We start from the raw sequence: 20896 nt of genomic DNA on the forward strand, positions 1-20896 counted from the left end.
AAAAGGATGCTTTCACTGATTTTGAGCTTGTTTTTCTTGTTTCGAGTTTGGGTAGTACATGTACATAAACACCATTACACTTTCCACTGACTTCCCTATATCAAAATACAGCTACTTTTAGCTAAAAAATGCCTCCAGTTGACCTCACTTGTAGGAACCATAAGTTCCAATTATGTCATCTTGTTACTCAAACTATGGAGAGTACTCATGGTCAACCTGCTATTCCAAAGTTCTTCCAGATGACATTATCCTAAAAATGTCATCTGGAGAAGCTTTTTAGCTAGAAGCAAAGAAATATCTTTGTTTTTGCTAGAAGTCCTGAGAAGGCCTGGATGGCTCTAAACTTCTAACATTTTAACAATTCAGAGACTGAGCTGATTGTGTTGGGAACTAATTAATCTAGTGGGGCTGCTCCTGTAGACTTGGGACCCTTGGCTGAATATGCCAAATCTGAAAATATTAACCTTGGTTTTAAAATGGATCCTAACTTGAAGCTTCAAAGCCAGATCCAGTCAGTTGTTAGGCAGCTAGACAGAGTCAAGCCTATTATTATAAAGTAGCGCTTTGAAACAGTAATCCATGCCTTCGTTACCACCCAGCTGGATTACTGCAATGCACTTTATCTTGGCTTAGGTCAGTCGTCAGTCTATCGACTGGAGCTTGTCCAAAATGCTTCTGCACGACTTTTAAAATATGAGCACATTTCTCCTATTTTATCCTCACTTCACTGTCTGACTGTGCAATTTAGGATGTATTTTAAACTTGTGTAAACAGTCTGAGTTGTGGACATTATTTTATCTGTCAGTTATTTTATTCTGTCCATTATTTATTGTTATTTGTTTTAGTGTACACATTTTATGCTATTATATATTTCTGTGCTGTATTATTTCTTTCTTATTTTATGTTTTTAACATGTACAGCACTTAGGTCAACCTAGTTGTTTTTAAAAAAATTTTTATTTCTCTTATCATTTTTTTGTAACTTTATCCTTATGAGGAGCACTTTACTGTTCATAAGGTTGTTTATTGCGATTACATTTAACCAGTGCTAGAAAACAGAAAAGACATTTAGTGAGCATAGATTATTGTTCTTTATGTTTTAACAATAATTTTGAATATATCAAATACTAAACCCTCTACCAAGGAAACTTCCCTAGAATATAAAATATTTTGAAAAGTTCCTTTATTCAGACATTTATTTTTGTTTTATTGTTCCTCACGATGCCATTCAAAACATACCTAATCTGTGGATTCTGGAGCTGTGGTACACAGGTGATAATTGCCATATGGATGAGATTGGACAGTACATTATGTGACATATGAGGCTAGAGCTTTCCTATTACAACATGGTAGACAAAAAAAAAGTGTGTTCCAAGAGCACTTTTTTCCATTTCATATTATTGCTGCTTAGGGCACTTTTTTTGTGAGCCACTCAAAAAGGCACTAAGATTAAGTCACAGCTTCTATACGGTCACTTCCTAGACTGTTGTGGCCTCACTATAGGTAACACTGGTCTATGTCGATACGTTATAATCTTGTGCATCCCTATCTGTTGTGACTGCATGCAGTTCAGACTTCATCTTTCTCAGGTACTCAGGTAACGGTGTTTATATGCACTTAAGAAACCAAGTTACTGGTGTTCTTGGACAGAAATCTACCTGGGGACCCCAGGTTTCCCTAATCCCTTACCCCAATTTCAGAAATTGTGTAATTACCTCAATTATGTCTTTATGGCCAGAATGGGAAAGAAGATAGGAGCAAAGAGACAGTTATGCCCCTGTGCAACATCCTCCATGGCCACACAAATTGGGCTACCATTAACAAACTCACGCCTTGGTCTTTCAAACAAATATGGAGGGTCCAGCCTATTCTGATTTACAATACTTCTCATTATTTTAATAGCAACTAATAAAGTCATTTTACAACTGAATTATTTAGATAAATAAAGCACTTAATCTGATTAAAAATAAACAGCGCATTTGAAACATTCAGACAACAAACAATCACTCATGTGGTCAGTAAACAATCCACAGAGGAGACTGAATCCCAACAGCTGATCCTTTAAAGTGTGTGCAAGCATGTGTGCATGTGAACCAGACAACCTCTGTGTCTTGTTTAATGAATACAATCTCAGAGAGGGAGAGATGATAAGAGAGCATGCATGTGGGATAGAGAGTGAGGCAAAAGCAAAACAAGTACACTGACACTCACATAAACACTTACACACTCACACACTATGAGGTAGCAAAGAAACCTAGTAACCAGATCCCCCTATTTCAGTCTTCAGCACTTACCTAGCACCATGGTCATGTAGCGCTCCTCCACACCAGCCTCCAGCAGTAGCGGGGGCACGTATGTGATCCCAGCTGCCACACAGATCTCGAGGCCACATGTCAGGGAGTTCAGCAGGACAAGACGCCACTGAGACCTCCATCCAGACATATTTACAGGGACTGGCTCACCTTTCCTCCCCTCTAGGGTGACCACTACTGGGGGAAGGGGCAAGGGAGGGAGCGCAGGGAGGCAGATGGTGCCCCAGTGGGACAAGAGGGCTGCCGGGGAGGGACAGCAGGAAAGACACACTGATGTCCCAGAAGATCTGGGGAATTCATCCTCTTCTCAGCAACCTGGATCTGAACAGGGGAAGAGCAATTGAAAGGTGTGAGAAGACAACTTGGGAAGACCAAATTAAAACAACTGCACAAATATGAGCTGCTTTCAAGCTGTTACAGTATAAAACGTGCTGCTTTTGTTAGTTGGAATATAAATAAAGCTTATGGGATGCCACATTAGACAGGTAATTTCATACAACACCCGGATGTTGGTGGCCTTCGACTGACAGATTTGTCACAAGAGAATCTAATCAGCACAGGTTCCAACATATTTTGATTTTCAAAAACCATAGACATGGTACTCGCCAGCCACAGGGATATAATATTGATGTATTCTCAGAGCTTCTCACCAACAACTTCAGGACAGCAAAAGGAACAACAGGCAGACAGAGTAGATGAGTCAGCTGCAGCAACGTGGCAAACGCACCCAACCATTTGCCAAGAGAATTCTTTCTCCCCCTGATATTTGCTTGTGATTTTGTCTTGCAAAATGTAAAAAGCAGGGTAGTGATTTGAAAAAAAAAAAAAAAAAAAGGCTGATAAGCTCCAACGTCTCTTCTCCCTCTTTACTTTGGCTACCTTTTACTTTTCCATAATGACTGAACAATTAATGGGAGGCTCTAAAATCCAGGCTTCCGTAGGTCGACCCTGTCATTATCTGTATTATTAAACTTTGCAATTTTAGAAATATTCTCTAGTCCTACTTCTAGAAATGTTCAGCAGATTACTGCCATTGTTGAGCTGAGTGCACCTGTAAAGACATCTCACTGAAAGATGAGATAAGAAAAGAGGTAGATTACGTCACATGTAAGAGAGAATAAATTAGTGTTTAAATGTTACCATGATAGGCTTAATGTCTATGTTGTGCCAGATATAGGAAGTTATCAATCATGTTGTCATGTTTTGTGTAACCACATGAGCAAAACAGCAAGATTAATCACAACAGTTTTTCTAAACACCAAAAAAATAAATAAAAAAAGTCAACCAAATCTTATTGGATAATTTAGCTGAAATTCCCTATTACATGCTTTATGCATGCATTTTTGTGGCTGACTGTAGTCTTTTCTGTTCTTTTTTTTTTTTTACTGATTTTCATTAGAAGCAATTTGAATGAGGAAAAGCATGATATGGGTCAGAGTGTATATATGGGAAGTGTCTGCAGCTCCTGACTCAATAGATAAATATTCTTTGTGACATTAAGTCAGGGCACTAATATAACCATATACTGATGAGTAACAGAGCAGAGTGATTAAGCAACATGTCTCCAGTTAATATATCAAATAGCCTCCAAGATGTTTGTATCCATGTACAGATCTCTGCTTCCTAGCAAAATATGTGCGCGTGCGCACACACACACACACACACACACACACACAATTATGGACATCATCCAATGAAATGTGTGTTCTTTTAAAGCAGAGGGAAAGAGCAAGAACAGTCAGAACAGCCACAAACACAGAAACAACAGGGTGCTATATTTGCATTTGGTGTGACATTTTCCTGCCAATGCTGCCCATCTGTTCTCGCCCAGCAAACAAAATGGATGTCATCGTCTACAACAAGACTTGGCTAATCACAGAAGTATGCGCCACTTATTAAGTGATCTAATCAGATTCATACTGTATTCCAATAAAATGTCTGTGCCTTGCAAGGCTGGAAAAAAAAGATCTCTTTTACAAAGTGTACAAGCTGAAGAAAAAGACAAAAGAGATGACACCGTTTTCTCATGAAAACTGATTTCAGGAGGTTAACATCCTTAAAAGTGATTTGACACCACTTCCAAAAATCACTGTCAGAGCCTCAGAAGGTCTACATAAAAACTTGTGTTCCTTTTACATTTTTATAATTGAAGACATTATTGTCAGCAATGATGGAATCAGACTTCCTGCAGCATTCATACATTCCCAGCTCAGTCATCACAAATCCTTTGATATACTGGCTCTTTCAGAATCTCAAAGGACAAAGCAACAGTGTTAGCCAGCTGAATTTACCAAGGGCCTGGGTCACTGAGTGAGAGGACCATTTCACACCCGTCACATCTCATTCCCGCCCAGCCTGGGCACACTGAAAGACACCCATCAGGGGACCAGCCTTTGCCCTTTTGGCCTGTCTGGCCACTACAACCCCCTACACACATATTCTCCATGTGTGTATATGTACATCCTCCCTCTCTTTTGGACCCTCTCTCCTCTGTATTTCTTTCTTATCCTTCCTTTTCCCTAGAGGTCAGCTTCATCTCTGACCTGCATTCTAAAAGGGCCCTTTTGACTTATCTGGCCACTACTGGTTATGCCTTTATGGTTGTGAATCTCAGTGTGATTGCTTTCTCTTGCAGCCCCAGCTGACTCTCTGTCAGACTTTCTCATCGGAATCAGAAGGGTCCCAAATAGCAAGAATAGAAACATCTGATTTGTCTACCCAAGCAGCCGAGGCTTGCCTGGATGCCTGCCCAAATGCAAGTCAGATTCCAGGGTTTTGTAAATTAAATAGTTGTTTACGTCTTAACCCAGACACAGTGGCAGGTCAGAGTTAGGAGGGGAGCAAGAATGAAAGGAGGATGGAAATGGAGAAAGAGGGGGCAGAACAGCATTTATCAGTGTAATTATCCACCTCAATGTCAAGTATAAAAATACATTGTCCGTCTTAAATACAGTATGATCTATAGCACATGCAATGTTTGTTGCATAGACAGAACAGAGCAGAGCTGCCATGCTTGTGTTTAAGGGGTACAAGAGAGAAACACAAATACACTGACAACACAGTCATTTCAACGCTTGCATAATGACATCTCACCGCATTTACATGGACTTAAGTAACTGGGTTACAGTTGGCTTTCTCTGGAAAGCTGATTTCTTAAATGTCACAAATACGGGAAAGCTAGTTTCTGAAATCGGGGTAGAGGATTAGGGAAACCTGCTGTCACTCTGCTGTGACATGGACACAGAGACAGAGACAGAGACAGAGAGAGAGAGAGAGAGAGAGAGAGAGAGAGAGAGAGAGAGAGAGAGAGAGAGAGAGAGAGAGAGAGAGAGAGAGAGAGCTAAAAAGAAGCGTTTTCCTTCTTTTTTTTTTCCCCAGCTTATCCTGTGAGTTCAGGGTCGCCACAGCGGATCATTATTCCACACGTTGATTTGGCACAGTTTTTACGCTGGATGCCCTTCCCGAAACAACCCTCCCCAATTTCTACCGGGCTTGGGACCGACACTGCACAGCTGGGAAAAGGGATGGGCTGTTGGGGGTTCAGAGTGTTGCCCAGAGACACTTCGACATGTGGTTGGGAAGAGCGGGGTGCGAACCTCCGACTCTATGGTCAGTAGGCAGCCACTCTACCAACTGAGCCACTCCTAGCATTTTCTGTCATTATACGGTTAAAATCCATGCATCAGGCTTCTAAAATAAGTCCAAATTGAAGGACGAGAAATCAGGTTACTCTTCTGCTGCATGTATAAAGGGGTTTCCCTTAACCAGGTAACTGCATGTAAACAAAATTCCTGATTACCCCAAAAAGCTTATTTCTCTCAGTAACCCGGTTACTCAGTGTATTCCAACCACTGCCCTTGATCCTCTTCCCATAGCCTTGGAGACACAAATACTCACATTGGTAGACAAACAACACCACTTATCACCTTATGTGTTTTAACACCCCAATCTGAGCCAGACTGGGAAAAGGGAAACTGTGGGTGGCAGGGGGGGCTGCTTTTGTCACTTCTCCCACTGGTCCATTACGATGCTCATTCAGCTGCTGCAGCCCCACTGGACCCCCCCTCCAAAAAAAAAAAAAAAAAAAAAAAAAAAAAAACATTGAAGAATAGTGTTCAGAGCCCTAATGACTCTGAGCACTATTCTTCAAATACAAAGGAGGTTTTGTATACATTTTGTCAGGGAGAGCAATGTGATATAGAAAGGTATCAAGTCAATTTCCAAGTCTTTTATCAACAGGGTTCATATAGATTGTAGGATATAGAAAGTGTGTGTGGCTTTGGGTGGGGTGGGGGCTCCCAGCGGACAGTAGGGTTTGGAAGAGGAGAGGGAAAGGAATTACTGAGATGACATCAGAGCCACAAAGCACAGTAGAAGCTGTGGCTGTAGATACCTAAACAGGAGGTTCTGGTTGTGTGTGTTTGGCTCAAGCTGAATGGCTACAGCACTGTGGCCTTCCTCCCTTTAAGTTTCTGCACACAGCAAGACCAGCATTTTTGCTGACTGCTTTCCTGGCTTACTTCCTGCTTACCTTTCTCTATGGCTGTCCTTCTCTGTTCTCTAAAAATCACAATCAAGTTAAGATGGAGCAACACTTAATGAACAGTGCACTGCATACAATGCTGCTTTAGTACAACTACCTCAGCATTTTACAACAGTGCCAAGTTGGCACTGTTCTAAATGGTGTCACACTCAATGGGCCACAGACAGGATCCTGTTGGACACCGTCTTAAAAATGTTCTTAGCATACATATGGTATCAGTTCTCAAATTTGTAGTCCATCTACCCTTGCTGTATTTAATTTGCACATACAAAAATACTGTCTCCAGTGTGTTGTATACTTATGGTACACAATTTCACTTCACACTGCGTTTTTAATTTGTGCTGAGCAAATCTTGATCTAATCAAATCTTTAAATCAACTCTGTTAAGGCGACCGTTGACCTCTGTCTGAACACACAGTTTCCATTGAAATGCCAGATCAACTCCTTTAAGGCCTTGTAATATGCCAAACCCTTCAAAGATTCAACTTATACGGCAAATGCATTAACCCCAAATATAATATTAATACATTACATACAAACAATTAGAATTACATATTACATGCATACAAACAATTAGCATTTAAAACATTTAACCCGTTTTTTCACTTGTCGGCTTCAGCAGAACTACACCAGCTTAATGTTCTTTACAAAATGTAGGCTGAAAAGTAACCTTTAGTTATTTTAAGTGCATATTACTATTCTTACCAGCCCTTTCCTCCCTCTCTGATCTTTCCTCTTTCTTCCATCCCAACCAGGTGTTCTATATCATTCCATGCCCCATCATTCACATGAGAAAACCTTCAGAGCTTTGGCACCAAACACACCTCTTCCTTCTATTACTGAAGTAAAAGGACAAAAAACATCGAACTTGTTTAACAAAAAAAGTTTGCCGTTTGTGTTCTGCCTCTGCTCACTTACAAGACAGCCCTGACCATACTGACCCTACCCCCCAGCCTGTAATCTTAAGCCCACAAGCATCACTGTGACCCCCCTGACCTTGCCTTTTAATGCAAATCATGTGATCAACCCAAGTTTTCAAAGACTACGCCAGCAGTAGGAAGACTGTCTGCTGCTGATACTCTTTACTTAAAGAAAAGTCAACCTGTCAACAATTATTTTAAATGTACTGCTTCTGTAAGAAGATATGATGGAGAAACAGATAGTACATTTTATTTTATTTATTCTTCTTATTTCTGAAGTATCTTTCTATAGCCTTTGCAGTGACAAAAAGTGCTCTTTCCATCTCTGTGCCTAATTAGCACAATGTCTCACAATTCCCTTAAGTTTAGAGGACCACAAAGATGACAAGTAATAGTTCATGACTCCTGAGAAATAATTTTAATAAGAATAGAATTTCTGGTTCAAAAATTAATCACCAAACCATCATCAGTGTTATCTGACGTGGAACTAGTGAGGACCAGCACAAATAAATAACCACAGAAAAAATAACCCCCCACATATGCACTTATCAGATGAACATGAGAGGAATGCATGCTAAGTCCTGGTGAGGAATTAGTCTGGGTCAGTCGGAACTTGACCTAAGAGAGGCCTGCACCTTTGTCTCAAAGAGAGAATGAAGTCAGCTACAGCTCAGGGAGGTGACTGTTATCATACTGGCCAATGCAAATAGCACAACAATGGAGTGCAGCAGAGTTCACCCGTGTAGGCTTTTGTGAGTCAATGTGGCTGATAATGTGCCTCCCTGCAGACTTTTACTTTCCAGTCACTGTAAGGTGAAAGGACTAATATGAGAGAATGCAAACGCTAATGAGTTTTCATTCAACCATGGTCAGATGTGTTTACATTTAATTAAAGAGCAGATAAACCTAATGAAAAGAAGAGAATGTTGTCCAAACTTCTCTCAATCCTGGGCAATCCCTCCCACCCACTCCACTGCATGATGGCTGCACAGAGGAGCACTTTCACCCAGAGACTGATCGCAGTCAAGTGCTCCACAGATGTTTGCTCCTCTAGCTGTTTTTTCCCCCTACTTATTAATCAGTAGTTTGTGGGGGGGCGAAAAAAAAAAAAAAATTAATCAGTAGTTTGTACTTGTTTATTGTCTTTTCACGTGGAGAGCATCTGTAACAAGGCAAAACAATTTCCCTATGGGATCAATAAAGTTGTTTGAATGCTGAATTGAATCTTGAAGAGCTTAATCTAATTTCACATTACTGCTATGAATTCTTTTTCATCTTATCATCATTATCATCATCATCGTCGTCATCAAAATGTCAAAAAGGGTAGCATGCATGAAGGGTTAAAATCGGTCAATAAATTTTGATCAAGTGGCAACATGTTTACAACCCTTACACATAAATATTAAAAAAGCAATGTTCTTGGATAATGATAAAAAGGTCACATTAGGGATTTCTTAGTTGCAACCATGGCTCAAATTGGACTTTTTATCTAAATAAATAAATAAATAGGTACAGCTGACCTTTAACTACCTTTCACCAACACTGCAGAGAAGTCCAGTAATATCATGTGCTACAATGAACTCATAATTTCCTGAAGAAATTCATGATGCTTAGAATCTAAATCCGACCAAAGTGTGTCTTTACAAACCCAGACTAATGTCAAGTAATTTATCCTGTACATTTATTATTTGCATGTCTGGTCTTTCACACAGAAGGTATGACAATGTAAGTCTGATCACAGCAAATTAACATAATATAATTGATACTCAGTAGCAAAAGAAACAAAGCTCAAAAGTCCATGTACAGCATTGCAATGCTAAAAACTGAGCATCCAAACTATATTAAAACGTGTTCATACTCTTTATCCACTTAATACTCTCTACTCACTTGCAAAGCATATCTGCACAGACTCTTCACCACCTGCTTCAATTCTATGGTCAAGACTCTTTTTAAATCCTGCTTCTTTTTTGTCCCGTTCCCTCCTCTCCTATTTAGCCCACCTCCATTTGCATTATTTCCCTCCCTCTCTTCAGGCTGCAAGGTGGGAAATGAGAAAAATTCCCAATACACTTAAGGAATCCTGTCTGTCTGGATCAGTTACAAAAAAGAACTCGTTTCATCTTAAGATTTTGTCTAAGGAACAAAATACAGACCTGTAATGTAAAGTTAACAGAAACACATACACTGACCTGTGCTGTATAACCAGAGCATAACAAGCAGACCGGGAAGAATAAATAAAATGACACTGTATAACAACCCCACACTCCAGGTCCATTTCTCTCACTATCTATAACCACTCCCTAAAAGTTATGAATTATATCTCCTGACACTGTATCATAGTCATTTACCTAACAGGGAAGGGACTAACTCTACAACCCTCTCTCATTACTTCCCTTCTTCCAATCCAGTCTCAGTTAAGCTCATACGCTTGTCCATGGACTCCTTTAACCCTTTACCTGGTTCACTACCTAATAGGCAGTAATAAGCCTATTTGACACCCTGTGTTACTCCACCCCAGCTCACTGCCATGTCTGCACCCCATGGCTTCAAGCCAAGACCAACTCTCTATAGAAAACCTTTTAATTTGATAACAGTTAGAGAAAGAAAGTAATGCCATTAAGAATGTGGCTGGCTTTTAGGAATCTCATTTCTGGAGCACAGCACAGGAGCAGATCAATATAAAGATGGAATGTGGAGAATGGATGCTGGTAGCACTTCCCCTTTGTAACAGGAGTGGCTTGCCTGGAATTAAGAGAATTCTGAAAATCCTATTTTGAAAAAGGCTGGCCATCATCAACTCAGATTTGACGTGTGTACACAGAACTACTTCTACTAAGGTTTCCCGCACATTAAACCTCTGGTTAAATTTAGAACAAATACAAATTACACCCAGACATCTAATGTCCTTAGAAAGAAAGAAATTCAAGTAATTAATAAAAATAATAACGTCAAAGATTTGTGCTATTGTAAAAAAAAAAATTGCAAGTTAAAATAGAACTAACTTTTGTACTGACTGTATCCATAATTACAGTAACATTAGTATTGGTCATTTAACCTTTCCTTGTTTTGACTCATCCACACACAAACTTTTCTGAGGTCTCAAAAATAATGCAATTTTCTAATGGTTAACTTTGATTAGTAAACTACAAAAATAATATTTGCGTGTACTAGTAGTGTATTGCAGGGAATTAAAAATAAATAAGTATACACTGAAAAAAGTAAGGTTTCAGCCTGAACACCTCAAAGCCTCAAGCCTCTTAGTTCTCTTAACCAGCTGACAGGTCTTTATACTAACAGCTTTGCTATAGCAGACATTGATAAGACTTTGCATATCTTTTACCTTTTTCCTCGCTCTGCTGCAGTGATTTTTCTATTGTTAACATGGTGTGTGTGCTTGAGTACAACTGGCTAAAGATGTATGAGCATGCCAAGAAGGCTTTAATTCTATGGTAGCCATCCCCAATGGCTTCTCAAGCAATGGCTAAACCTAAGTCCATAATAAGCTTCAACACACTGTTTTCTGCTTTAATAAACCAATGAAACCAAACAGTGTGTCAGAAATAGAGCCCGAGGTCCAATAAAGCCTAAATATATCCCACATTATACATAAGGATGGTCTGGGAAAGCTCAATCCATCACTGTGTGCTTCCACAGCAAATTAACCTTTAAGTATACAAGTATAATATGATACCCAGTTGCTTTTAAGTTGTACCACTTTCAGGATTATCAGTACTCCCACAGTCATCTGAGACATTATCTATACTAGCACACAACATCGATGGTCCAAGACTCTTCTACACAGTGCCCTTAGGCTTAAGAATCCCATCCGCATTGTACTTGCACAGGACCATCTGTTGCGCACTGTGACAGAATGGCCACAGCTGCCACATTATCATAAATAATAAAAATTAAATTATGAAATGTTCAATCAAACCATAAAGCTGTGCCAAGAGGCATACATGATGTAAAAATTTTAAGATCAATGATATTTTGCTACTTAGCACATTTGCTCTTGTGCCTTGAGATTTCGACAAAGAATCAAGTTTATAAGGTTTTTCCTTGTTTGTGAATTTCACATCTTTATACTACATGAATAAAAAAAAAAAATTCATGTTTCAGCGAGAAACATTTCCTGAAAAAAGAGCCATAGTGTACAAATAAGTTCAGGTACTGAGAAAATTGTGTCCTTACAGAAACATGAACAGGCTCTTGCACAGCAAGCAGATAAAAAGCGAAAAAGTGAACCCAGAAGATGTAACAATTGAAACAATTAAAACATTTAATAAGGAACACTAATCTATTACTTAACATGCTCACAGAAATCTTGTCTTTATCAGAAACTCAACTGTTCATTCAACAAGAGCCCATGTAGACATGTTCATGTTAAGAATACGAAAAGTAAATATTTCAAAGTTTTTTTTTCATTTATTTTCAATGTATCATGACACGATTTTATACTTCCGTTTAGTTACTCAGTTGATGGTTAGGCACATTTTACTGAGTTTTTCTAGCATAATTGTGCATACACTGGTCCATAGTTCAACACAGCCACAAACACAAGAGGTGCAACAGTCTTTGCAGTGTTTGAGCAGTTCAATAATCAGCACTTAAGGCAAGTTAGCTAACCTCAAAATTAATTTTTTTGTATCAAGTTACTTGTTGGAAGGTGAGAGCAAAGAGACTTTATTGATAGAGGAAATAATCTTTGGTAGATTGTTCCAGCCGTTTTCAAAGAAACTATAAAAATCAAGGACATGAACCTTCAAGCTGAATCGATACAGCTGGCTTTGTTGTGAACGTAAAACAAAGTTTTGGTGCTTTTTTCTCATATGTTAAACCTACCCTCTGTAATTCAGGCATCTTTATGGACCAGGCTGCAAGTCTTGACCAGCAAGTAAATTGTGTGGTTTATTCCTGTTTAAACCAGCTGAGGAACATTGCTAAACTCTGGCCTTTTATGTTGCAAGCGGAAATGAACTTTTCCCTTTCTTTTAATCTTGGATGGACTGCAATTCCTTTTCACGTGCCTTAGCAAGACCTCCCTAAGTTGCTTACTGCTGGTCTAAATACTGCTGCCAAGTTTTGACAAAATTCTCCAAAAAAGGTCTTCTGTGAAAACTAAATTTGATTGCTTTTGTTTACCTATTAACATTAGAGCATTAACTGCGTACATTAAAAAGCTGCAGTTACCTGAGAATTTCAGTGGAAATGCAATATCCTCCGGGTCAGTGGAAATGCAATATCCTCCGGGTCCTCCCGGTTTATTGGTCCACATTTAAAACAGGAGAATGCTTCTGGAGTTGTAGATCCTAAAATCTGAAACTCCCACTATTCACTGTGAAGTAGCTCATAACACCCTTTACTCTTGAGGTGCTATATAAACAAAGCTACATATTTATTTAAAAAAGCGGTGCATAGGAAAGAGTGGCCCCAGAGCACAATGATTAACGCCTCAGTCAAATGCTACTCAAACCAGATGGTAACATGGAAGAGAAGGCCAAAGTCATCTTTCTCTCCCTCTTTGAACAAATACTACATATACAAGAAGTCATACACAGATGCACAGAAAAACACACACATTTATAATCTCTCTCTCTCTCTCACACACACACACACACACACACACACACACACACACACACACACACTAAATAATTTTTAATCAACATCTTGGCCAGTTATGAAGTGTTCAGCAGTGAAATAGTAATCATAAATAATCTAGTCCTTCCTGCAATCATATAAAAACAACAACACAATAGGAGGGGTTTTTACAACATCACTATCTTTGTGTGCCCAACCCTAAAAAGGCGGATGGCTACTCTAGGCCTTATGAGAAAATAAGAAACATCAATCAGCAGGTCTACAAAACAAAAAGCCTGCCAAAGAAACATGCATCAAGACAGGCAGGGTCATTCATAATTTGGCACACTTACTAGGCTGACTGTTTCTAGATCAGACACATACACACACACAGCGGGGTTTGTCTAAACTGCAGGCAGTCAGATTGTGAATATATATTCTAAACATCTGGCTAAGTCCTTATCACCATGGGAAAATGTCTAAGGAAAAGCCTGTGTTATCCCTGCTCCAGGGCCTGTACTTGTCTCATTTGGACATTACCAGCAGTTTAGCACCCTTATCAAACTGTCAAAGTAGAGCCTCTCAATAATAGGGAATCGCAGGAAAGTGATAAACTTGGGTTGTGAGAGCTAGACCTGAGGCCATTTTGGCTTCCGTGCCACACGATTCCCATCACCAGTAAACCATGTGGGTAGAACTAACTAAAGTCTTTAAATTGAATTAGGCTAGCAGACAGTGTGTGAGAGTGAAACAAAAAACAACACACTGTTAGGTCTTTTTCTTTTGCCAAAACGGAAGAGAGCACTGCCACAGTGGTGACATGTAACTTGGTTAATGTCAAAACCATTCAAGTAGTTGATTAACAATGAACTGCCCGTTTACATTCAACAACATGTGAGAACAAGAGGGAAGGCCGTCAAAGACTCTAAGGGAATACTACTCCACCATTTCAGCAATGCACTCCTGTAACACTGTGGGCAGAAACTTGCAGCAGAAGCAGATATAAACTTTTTTATTCTACACATCGTTTTTTTTATGTATCAAGCCCTGGCCTTACTTTTCCTACAATGCAACTCATTGACAGTTAAAAGATTTGAGTGTGTGTCTGACACCCAGTGCTAGTAAACACTAATGTAGTCTTGAGCTGCAAGCCACAAGGAGGTGAGTTAAACTATATTCTTTCGTAATCCCTCATGTATGTTCTGACAGATAAAGAGAATGCAAAGGTGCAAGTCGCTGCATTCACTAATTCACACAAAACAATGATGAGAGTTATACATGTTTCAAAATCTTCAATTGAAGATTTTGCAGATATGCTAAGGCTTTAATTCCAATTTAAAGAAGTAAAGTAAGAAATAGATAGACCTGGTAAATTCAGACATAAATCACATAAAACAGTTAAAAGAAAACAGTTGTAGATATTGCATCTATCATGTAAGATATAAGTGAAAAGTGTAAAGGTGTTTCTGGCATCTGGTTATAACTTGATTATTTTAGCACACAAGATCAATTAATGGCTTTCGGCTTGTCCCTTGAAGGCTAGTCACAGCGGAACATGTTCTGCACATTGATATGGCATGAGCTTTTTATGCTGGATGCCCTTTCTGCCGCAAACATCCAATTTTATCCGATGGCTGGGCGGGGTCACACCTGGTGGGGTGGGATTCATTACCGCAGCCTTCTGCATATCTACCCAATGCTCTACCCATTGAGCCACCAGGCCCCCTTTGTGAACACACACACACACACACACACACACACACACACACACACACACACACACACACACACACACACAGTTTTGGTCATTTTCTCTTGTACGCAATTAAAGGGAAAAGGAAAACATCCGTGGGCAGACAGTTACTAGCTGCAAGCCACTTTTGCTTTCCCATAATTTACTAAATGATTATGTTTTTAGAAACCGCTTCATATTTGGCATATTCTAACTATTGTGTTACAGTGCACTAAAGTTTGAATGACAAAAATACAAATCAGCACATTAGGATTAAAAAGAAAACAGTTGGCTAAGCAAGCCACTATAGAACTGAACCATTGCCAAGGCACCCACACAACACTTGGGTATAGAGGGATTTCATGCCAGACTGAGGAGAAAATGGGGAATATTCATGCCTTTAATCAGAGCAGATATTAAAAGAATAGATAACCTAGATGCCTAAATTGAATATGCCTTCAACATTTTGCACCAATTAAAGTTAGCCATGATCCCAGGAGTGGTCCCAAGAGGACTTTGATCCTGACGGAAGTCCAGCCATGCACAAGATTCTGTCAGACAACTTCAATGTGAGTGAACAGGACACATGAAATTCCACGAGGGAGAAAGAAGGGTTCATATGTTGGTCCACATTTGAAAAGAAATCAGTTATCTCATACATGCTAATGCTACTCATTTTGAAATGAATTATTTTTCCATTTCAGTCAAACTAACATCAGGTCTTTGTAACAAGCTAGCAAAACTACACAGGCAGGTTAAACTGCCTGGACAACTGTTAAAGTATTCATAATGTCAAAAACAATGATAAGGCTGAATGATAACAGTGTCACAAAGGTTACATTCCTCTGTGGTAGGGTAGCTGTCATCTTTCCTTTTAACTTAGGCCCATTAGGGGAAGCTTGTAAGCAGCCTTTCTTTCTGGCCCAGCTGGCTGCAGAGCACTATTACAGGGAACTTGTTTGGACTTTGACCTTGCAGCCTGCAGAGAGCTGAGAAAAACACATTTTCACTCCTCTGCTTTCCATCAACGTGAGATCTATGAACCAGACAGTTTTCTTAATATTCAGCTCTTTCCCTGCTGTTACTAAGTTATGGTGGTCTAATAATGTACATTCCAGCACTTGCAAGATTTCTCCAGTCTAGGAACAGGTGGTGTGTTGCTTTTGACTGGTGGTTAGCCTCCTCGAGAAAAAGCATGAATAATGGAAAATTTATATTATTTTTTCCTATCCCTTTTGTTTTGCCATTACCATTTTTTGCACCTCCTCCTGGTAAAACAAACGAGAATACTGTTTTTACAGTGATTAGCGCTTGAGGGACACATTAATTTCAGCAGTAAATGTACAAGACCCAAGAGATTTGAATGTTTGCCTAAATATAACAAAATACACCACATGGATCTGAGAAATGAATTCTCCTGTTAAATTGGAGTGCATGCAGAGACAAAGGAAATAAAGCAGCCAGCATGGATTCTGTCAATATAAAGCCAGCAGCTCAAATTACATTAAATCTCAAGGCAGTTGGTCCAACTTAAGTGCAGACAAAGTTTCATCTATCTTCCTAAAGACAGAAAACAAACAAATATTATTTTCACTATGCATAAAAGCAAAGCTTAGCAATAACTAGCACTAATTTGTTGTTACACACATAGCACGAAATAAAATAAATAAATAAAATGGAATAAAATAAACACAGCCATGAAAACACCAAAATAAAAAGCTGACTAAACTGGGACGTGAAAGTTGTAACATAAAAGCAATGCAAAGAAACCAGTTTGTCATGAGAGCCATAAAACAGTGTTTCCCCAATGAAATGAGTGTCTCCTGCACTCCACTGAAGTGAGAGACAACCATTGTATAGATCACATACCTGTGATTGTTCATGCTATACATGATACCAGAGCCAAAGTAGAACACAATGCTTTGAAGAGGACACAGAGCTTAAGAAAGAGAAAAGCCTCCAAAAACCCTTCCAGCAAAAGCTCCATGGGCCCTTCCCCTATAGGTAAAGATTGCTTTAAGAAAAACAAACCAAAAAAACAAACACCCACCACACAATCTCACACCTGTCTTCAAAAACATATGCAGGAGTTGAGTGTATAAGAAGCCAGGTACACACGGCAAGCACAGAGAGCCATCCAAGCTGGAGATAAACAGCCTACGACTGATTAAAACTGCAAAGCCTTCAGGCTGCCTAAGTAGCTTGGTATCCTCAACGGTGGGTGATTATCCTGCGCTTGGCTCGAGGGTATGCTATTCGACTGTCAGATAGCAGTTACAGAACAGCCAGCTGGTGTAGCCACAGCATTGTGGGTGAAGAAACATTTCTATCACTGTGGAGCAGATGAGCACTGGAATGAACAGTGCATCCCCCTCCTGGGGGCAACATATACAAATAGTGAGTGTTTGAAATGTGGCTACTATAAGATCTGCATTGGTAGTTTGAGCATGGGGACTGCTAGTCACTGATGATCAGTAGCCACACTTTTAGATAATGTAACATACCCTGAAATTTCTTTTTTTTCCCCAACAAAAGGGGAGAAAAAAAGACATTTCATGTTTATTATAAGTTAACTAAATACTGAAAAGAGAAGAGTAGCAAAGCTGGGGCCATAAGAGCTAGAAAGAAAGTCTAGAGTTTTAGAGTAGAATGAATATGATATACTTGAATGGTGCAGAGTCATGGTCGTAATCAAAATAAAAGTCCTCTGTTATGGGTTAAAGTTGTTTAACCTTTTGATCCTCCCAACTCTTAATGTGGTTTTAGAGCCTTGAAGGTTACAGTACAAGCCAAAGGAGCCAAATTCCAACACAGAAAAAACACACACATACATACACAAATAAAAGTGTGGAAACTATTAGCTCATCAGTTCATCTTGCTATATATACATAGATATTTAGTTAAGTTTGTCAAATGTGTGACAAAGGCAGAAATGTCAACAATAGGTATTGTCACTTTGTCTGTTCAAATAAAATAATCAAATAATTCCAGTCCACTTATGCTTTTCTTTAGTATCTTCCATTACAACTTGACACTAACCTGTTATTGGTAGCCAGTAACCCATGATTAAAAGATACTATTTTGACAAGAAGTAATCCAAGCTTTGTGCCAGTCATTCTACTGTTATCAATAAAAGTGGTGAATCTAGGAATAGGGTTCTGGTAAGTGTTTCCAGTCATTATGACAAAGTGAATACTCAGTAACTAATAAGAGGAACAAGGAAGTTAAAGGTTAAAGTTAAAGGCCACTTGGAAAATATGTCAATGACTAATTCTGCATCATGAAAAACTAGTACTTTTGAGCATTTTTTTCTGGAGACGTTAGACTTCCATGCTGACATGAACTGTACTTGATGCTGATTTTGTTTTACCAAGAATTCTGTTAACAGCTGCATCAGCATATCTGAGTCAAGCCGGTTCTCACCGAAACATACGAAATTACTACTACATGAAATCGAGGTTTCCGCGACACTGTCGGTTTAAAAAGTTCTGGAGCAACTTTCTAAGCGGGGCGCCTCTTCCCCACTTATCCATGTGTCAAAACACTGAGGTTCTGGCCAACGGCACCAACTGTTTACAGCGAATTACGAAACAACGAAAGCTTTCGTGTGGACATTGTTAAAAATTCTACTGATCAGGAACCCTGTGTAGTTATTGCCACCATGGCACTTGGCTGCGCATCACGGTACAGGGAGCTTGGTGGCAAAGGTGCAACCAACGACGCAGAGTGGCTTCCAAACTTCCAGAAACCCCATTCTGCTGGACGCTGGCTGCTGGCTAACTACACACCTTTCAGCCGCAGGCCAAAGCCAAACACCATCATTTATTTTAAGTCTCAGCTCAGGTAATCACTGTTTCTGGCACATTATGGATTACGCACAAAGGCTGCGGCACACGTCGACGTTTTCAGTCTAGATTTAAACCCTCTGTCTGCGATTTGGAAGCGGCCAACCGCTGTAAAACAGCAGCGTACGTTAAGTCACCAAGTATCGCGTTAGATTCACGTATTAAAAACAGGACTATTTTCCCCCCTTTCATTTAAAGACTATCTTACGTGCAAACTTCACCTCAAGTTGTGTGTGTGTGCAGCTCCGGGAAATCCATGCAGCAACTTGCTCGCTCCCGACGTACCACTGTTGCTCAACTTGTGGAGACGCTGCTACCCAGCTGTGACCATCTCTGTAAATTCCGGTTTCCACTGTCAAAATAAAAGCAGACTAAAACTAGTCACAAGGGAGAATCCGAAATTTTTCCCAGAATCAAACTAATTGCTATGCTTTAGTTATAAAAGTAAACTTACAATATATATACAATACGTATTTTTTTAAAAATATATACCTTCTTTAGTTATATATATAAATACATACACACATACACACACACACACACACATATATATATATATATATAGAGAGAGAGAGAGAGAGAGAGAGAGGGAGAGAAGGATTAACATACACACAACCTTTAGTTTTTAAAACTAATTTATATTTGTTGACGCATATTTAAATGAAATGTTCTTAGTTATTTTCCCTTGTCAATCACCTTTTGCTAATATATACTGTGTACGTTTCTATTTATTTCAGAAAATGCACTTTCTTCTTTAGTTCGGATAGAATTTTCCATGGCTGGATAGAGGAAAACATTTACACTTTGTTCAGTTTTATGTTGTAAGATTTATGTTATGAGAAGACACATATTACATATCTATCTTTGTGTGTATGCACCTACACGACTTTGATTAATCAAATAAAAATGATTTAAATTTTCTTTTACAGTTAAATAATTTTTCACTTGTACTGACTTGAAACAATATTCCCTTTAAACAGAATCCTTTATGACCTATCACATGCTGTACATAACCCTGGTCATGTTTGTGTGAGTGAACATCTTGTGAATACTTAAGCCTATAGTGGTGTGACTGAGGACAGCCTAAGGTTTCTCTCAGCAGATTACATATTAGCATGTGCCTCATGGCACTTTCCACACATACAGTATTTTTATGTATGATATACATAAAACATGTCTACCGAAAGTCTTTTGAGGTAAATTGTTGCCTAGGTCTCTTATGAATTTTTATTTTTCGGTTTGCAAACATTGCTGTGATAATTTACAGAACTAAAAACAGGACTAAGTATGTAAAGCACCAAAACAGGGAGAGAGAATTGGCACCCTTCACTATCTGCCCAAGGAATTCCAATACTGTAGGCCACTGAATGAATTTTTATTTTTCGGTTTGCAAACATTGCTGTGATAATTTACAGAACTAAAAACAAGACTAAGTATGTAAAGCACTAAAACAGGGAGAGAGAATTGGCACCCTTCACTATCTGCCCAAGGAAACCCAATACTGTAGGCCACTGAGACCAATTCTAAGAATGCCAAACACTCCACAATACATAATCTTGCAATTTTGTGGTGTGATATAAACTGTTAAAGGTTTCAACATGAAGCTATTAGGAAATCTCATAACTTTCTCATGGCCACCGGCCATTTTATTTATCTCAAAAGAAGAGAAGGCCACATGTTTTGATTGATACACTCAATTTTTTTAATCTGTCTAATGCCACCACTGAGTGTGGCTGTGGCAAACTTTTGACAAGCTGAAATGATTTCAGCTGGGGTGAAATGGCTTATTGGCCACCGTTTGATGCGCATGCAATACCAATGAGTGGCATGTATTATTAACTTCAGAGAGATTACGTTCCTGTGGATAACCCATCAAGAGTAAATACAACACTGAACCAAATGCCACTAAAAATCCATCGGTGCTGGCAGAGAGGAAAAGAAAAACTTAATAATCCAAAGTGTGAA

The 20896-nt window shown here is 39.1% G+C and overlaps 1 protein-coding gene across 4 annotated transcripts in view; it reads right to left on the reverse strand.

The window, feature by feature from the left end:
* The window catches only part of zgc:77158 (solute carrier family 45 member 3), a 30041-nt gene extending 10746 nt beyond the window's left edge, over window positions 1-19295 (reverse strand). The window contains exons 1-2 of one of the 4 annotated variants that reach the window (XM_067501555.1): window positions 19153-19295; window positions 2294-2632 (exon numbers count right to left, since the gene is read on the reverse strand). In XM_067501555.1, coding sequence (XP_067357656.1) covers window positions 2294-2441 — 148 coding nt within the window. In that variant the 5' untranslated portion in view covers window positions 2442-2632; window positions 19153-19295. Of the gene's footprint in view, window positions 1-2293; window positions 2633-7559; window positions 7855-9963; window positions 10078-19139 lie in introns of those variants that run through there. The other 3 variants (XM_067501557.1, XM_067501558.1, XM_067501559.1) reach the window with 3 other exon arrangements.
* Between the last annotated feature and the right edge of the window lie 1601 nt (window positions 19296-20896).

Source organism: Channa argus, chromosome 4 (genome assembly GCF_033026475.1).
Source record: "Channa argus isolate prfri chromosome 4, Channa argus male v1.0, whole genome shotgun sequence".
NCBI lineage: Eukaryota > Metazoa > Chordata > Actinopteri > Anabantiformes > Channidae > Channa > Channa argus.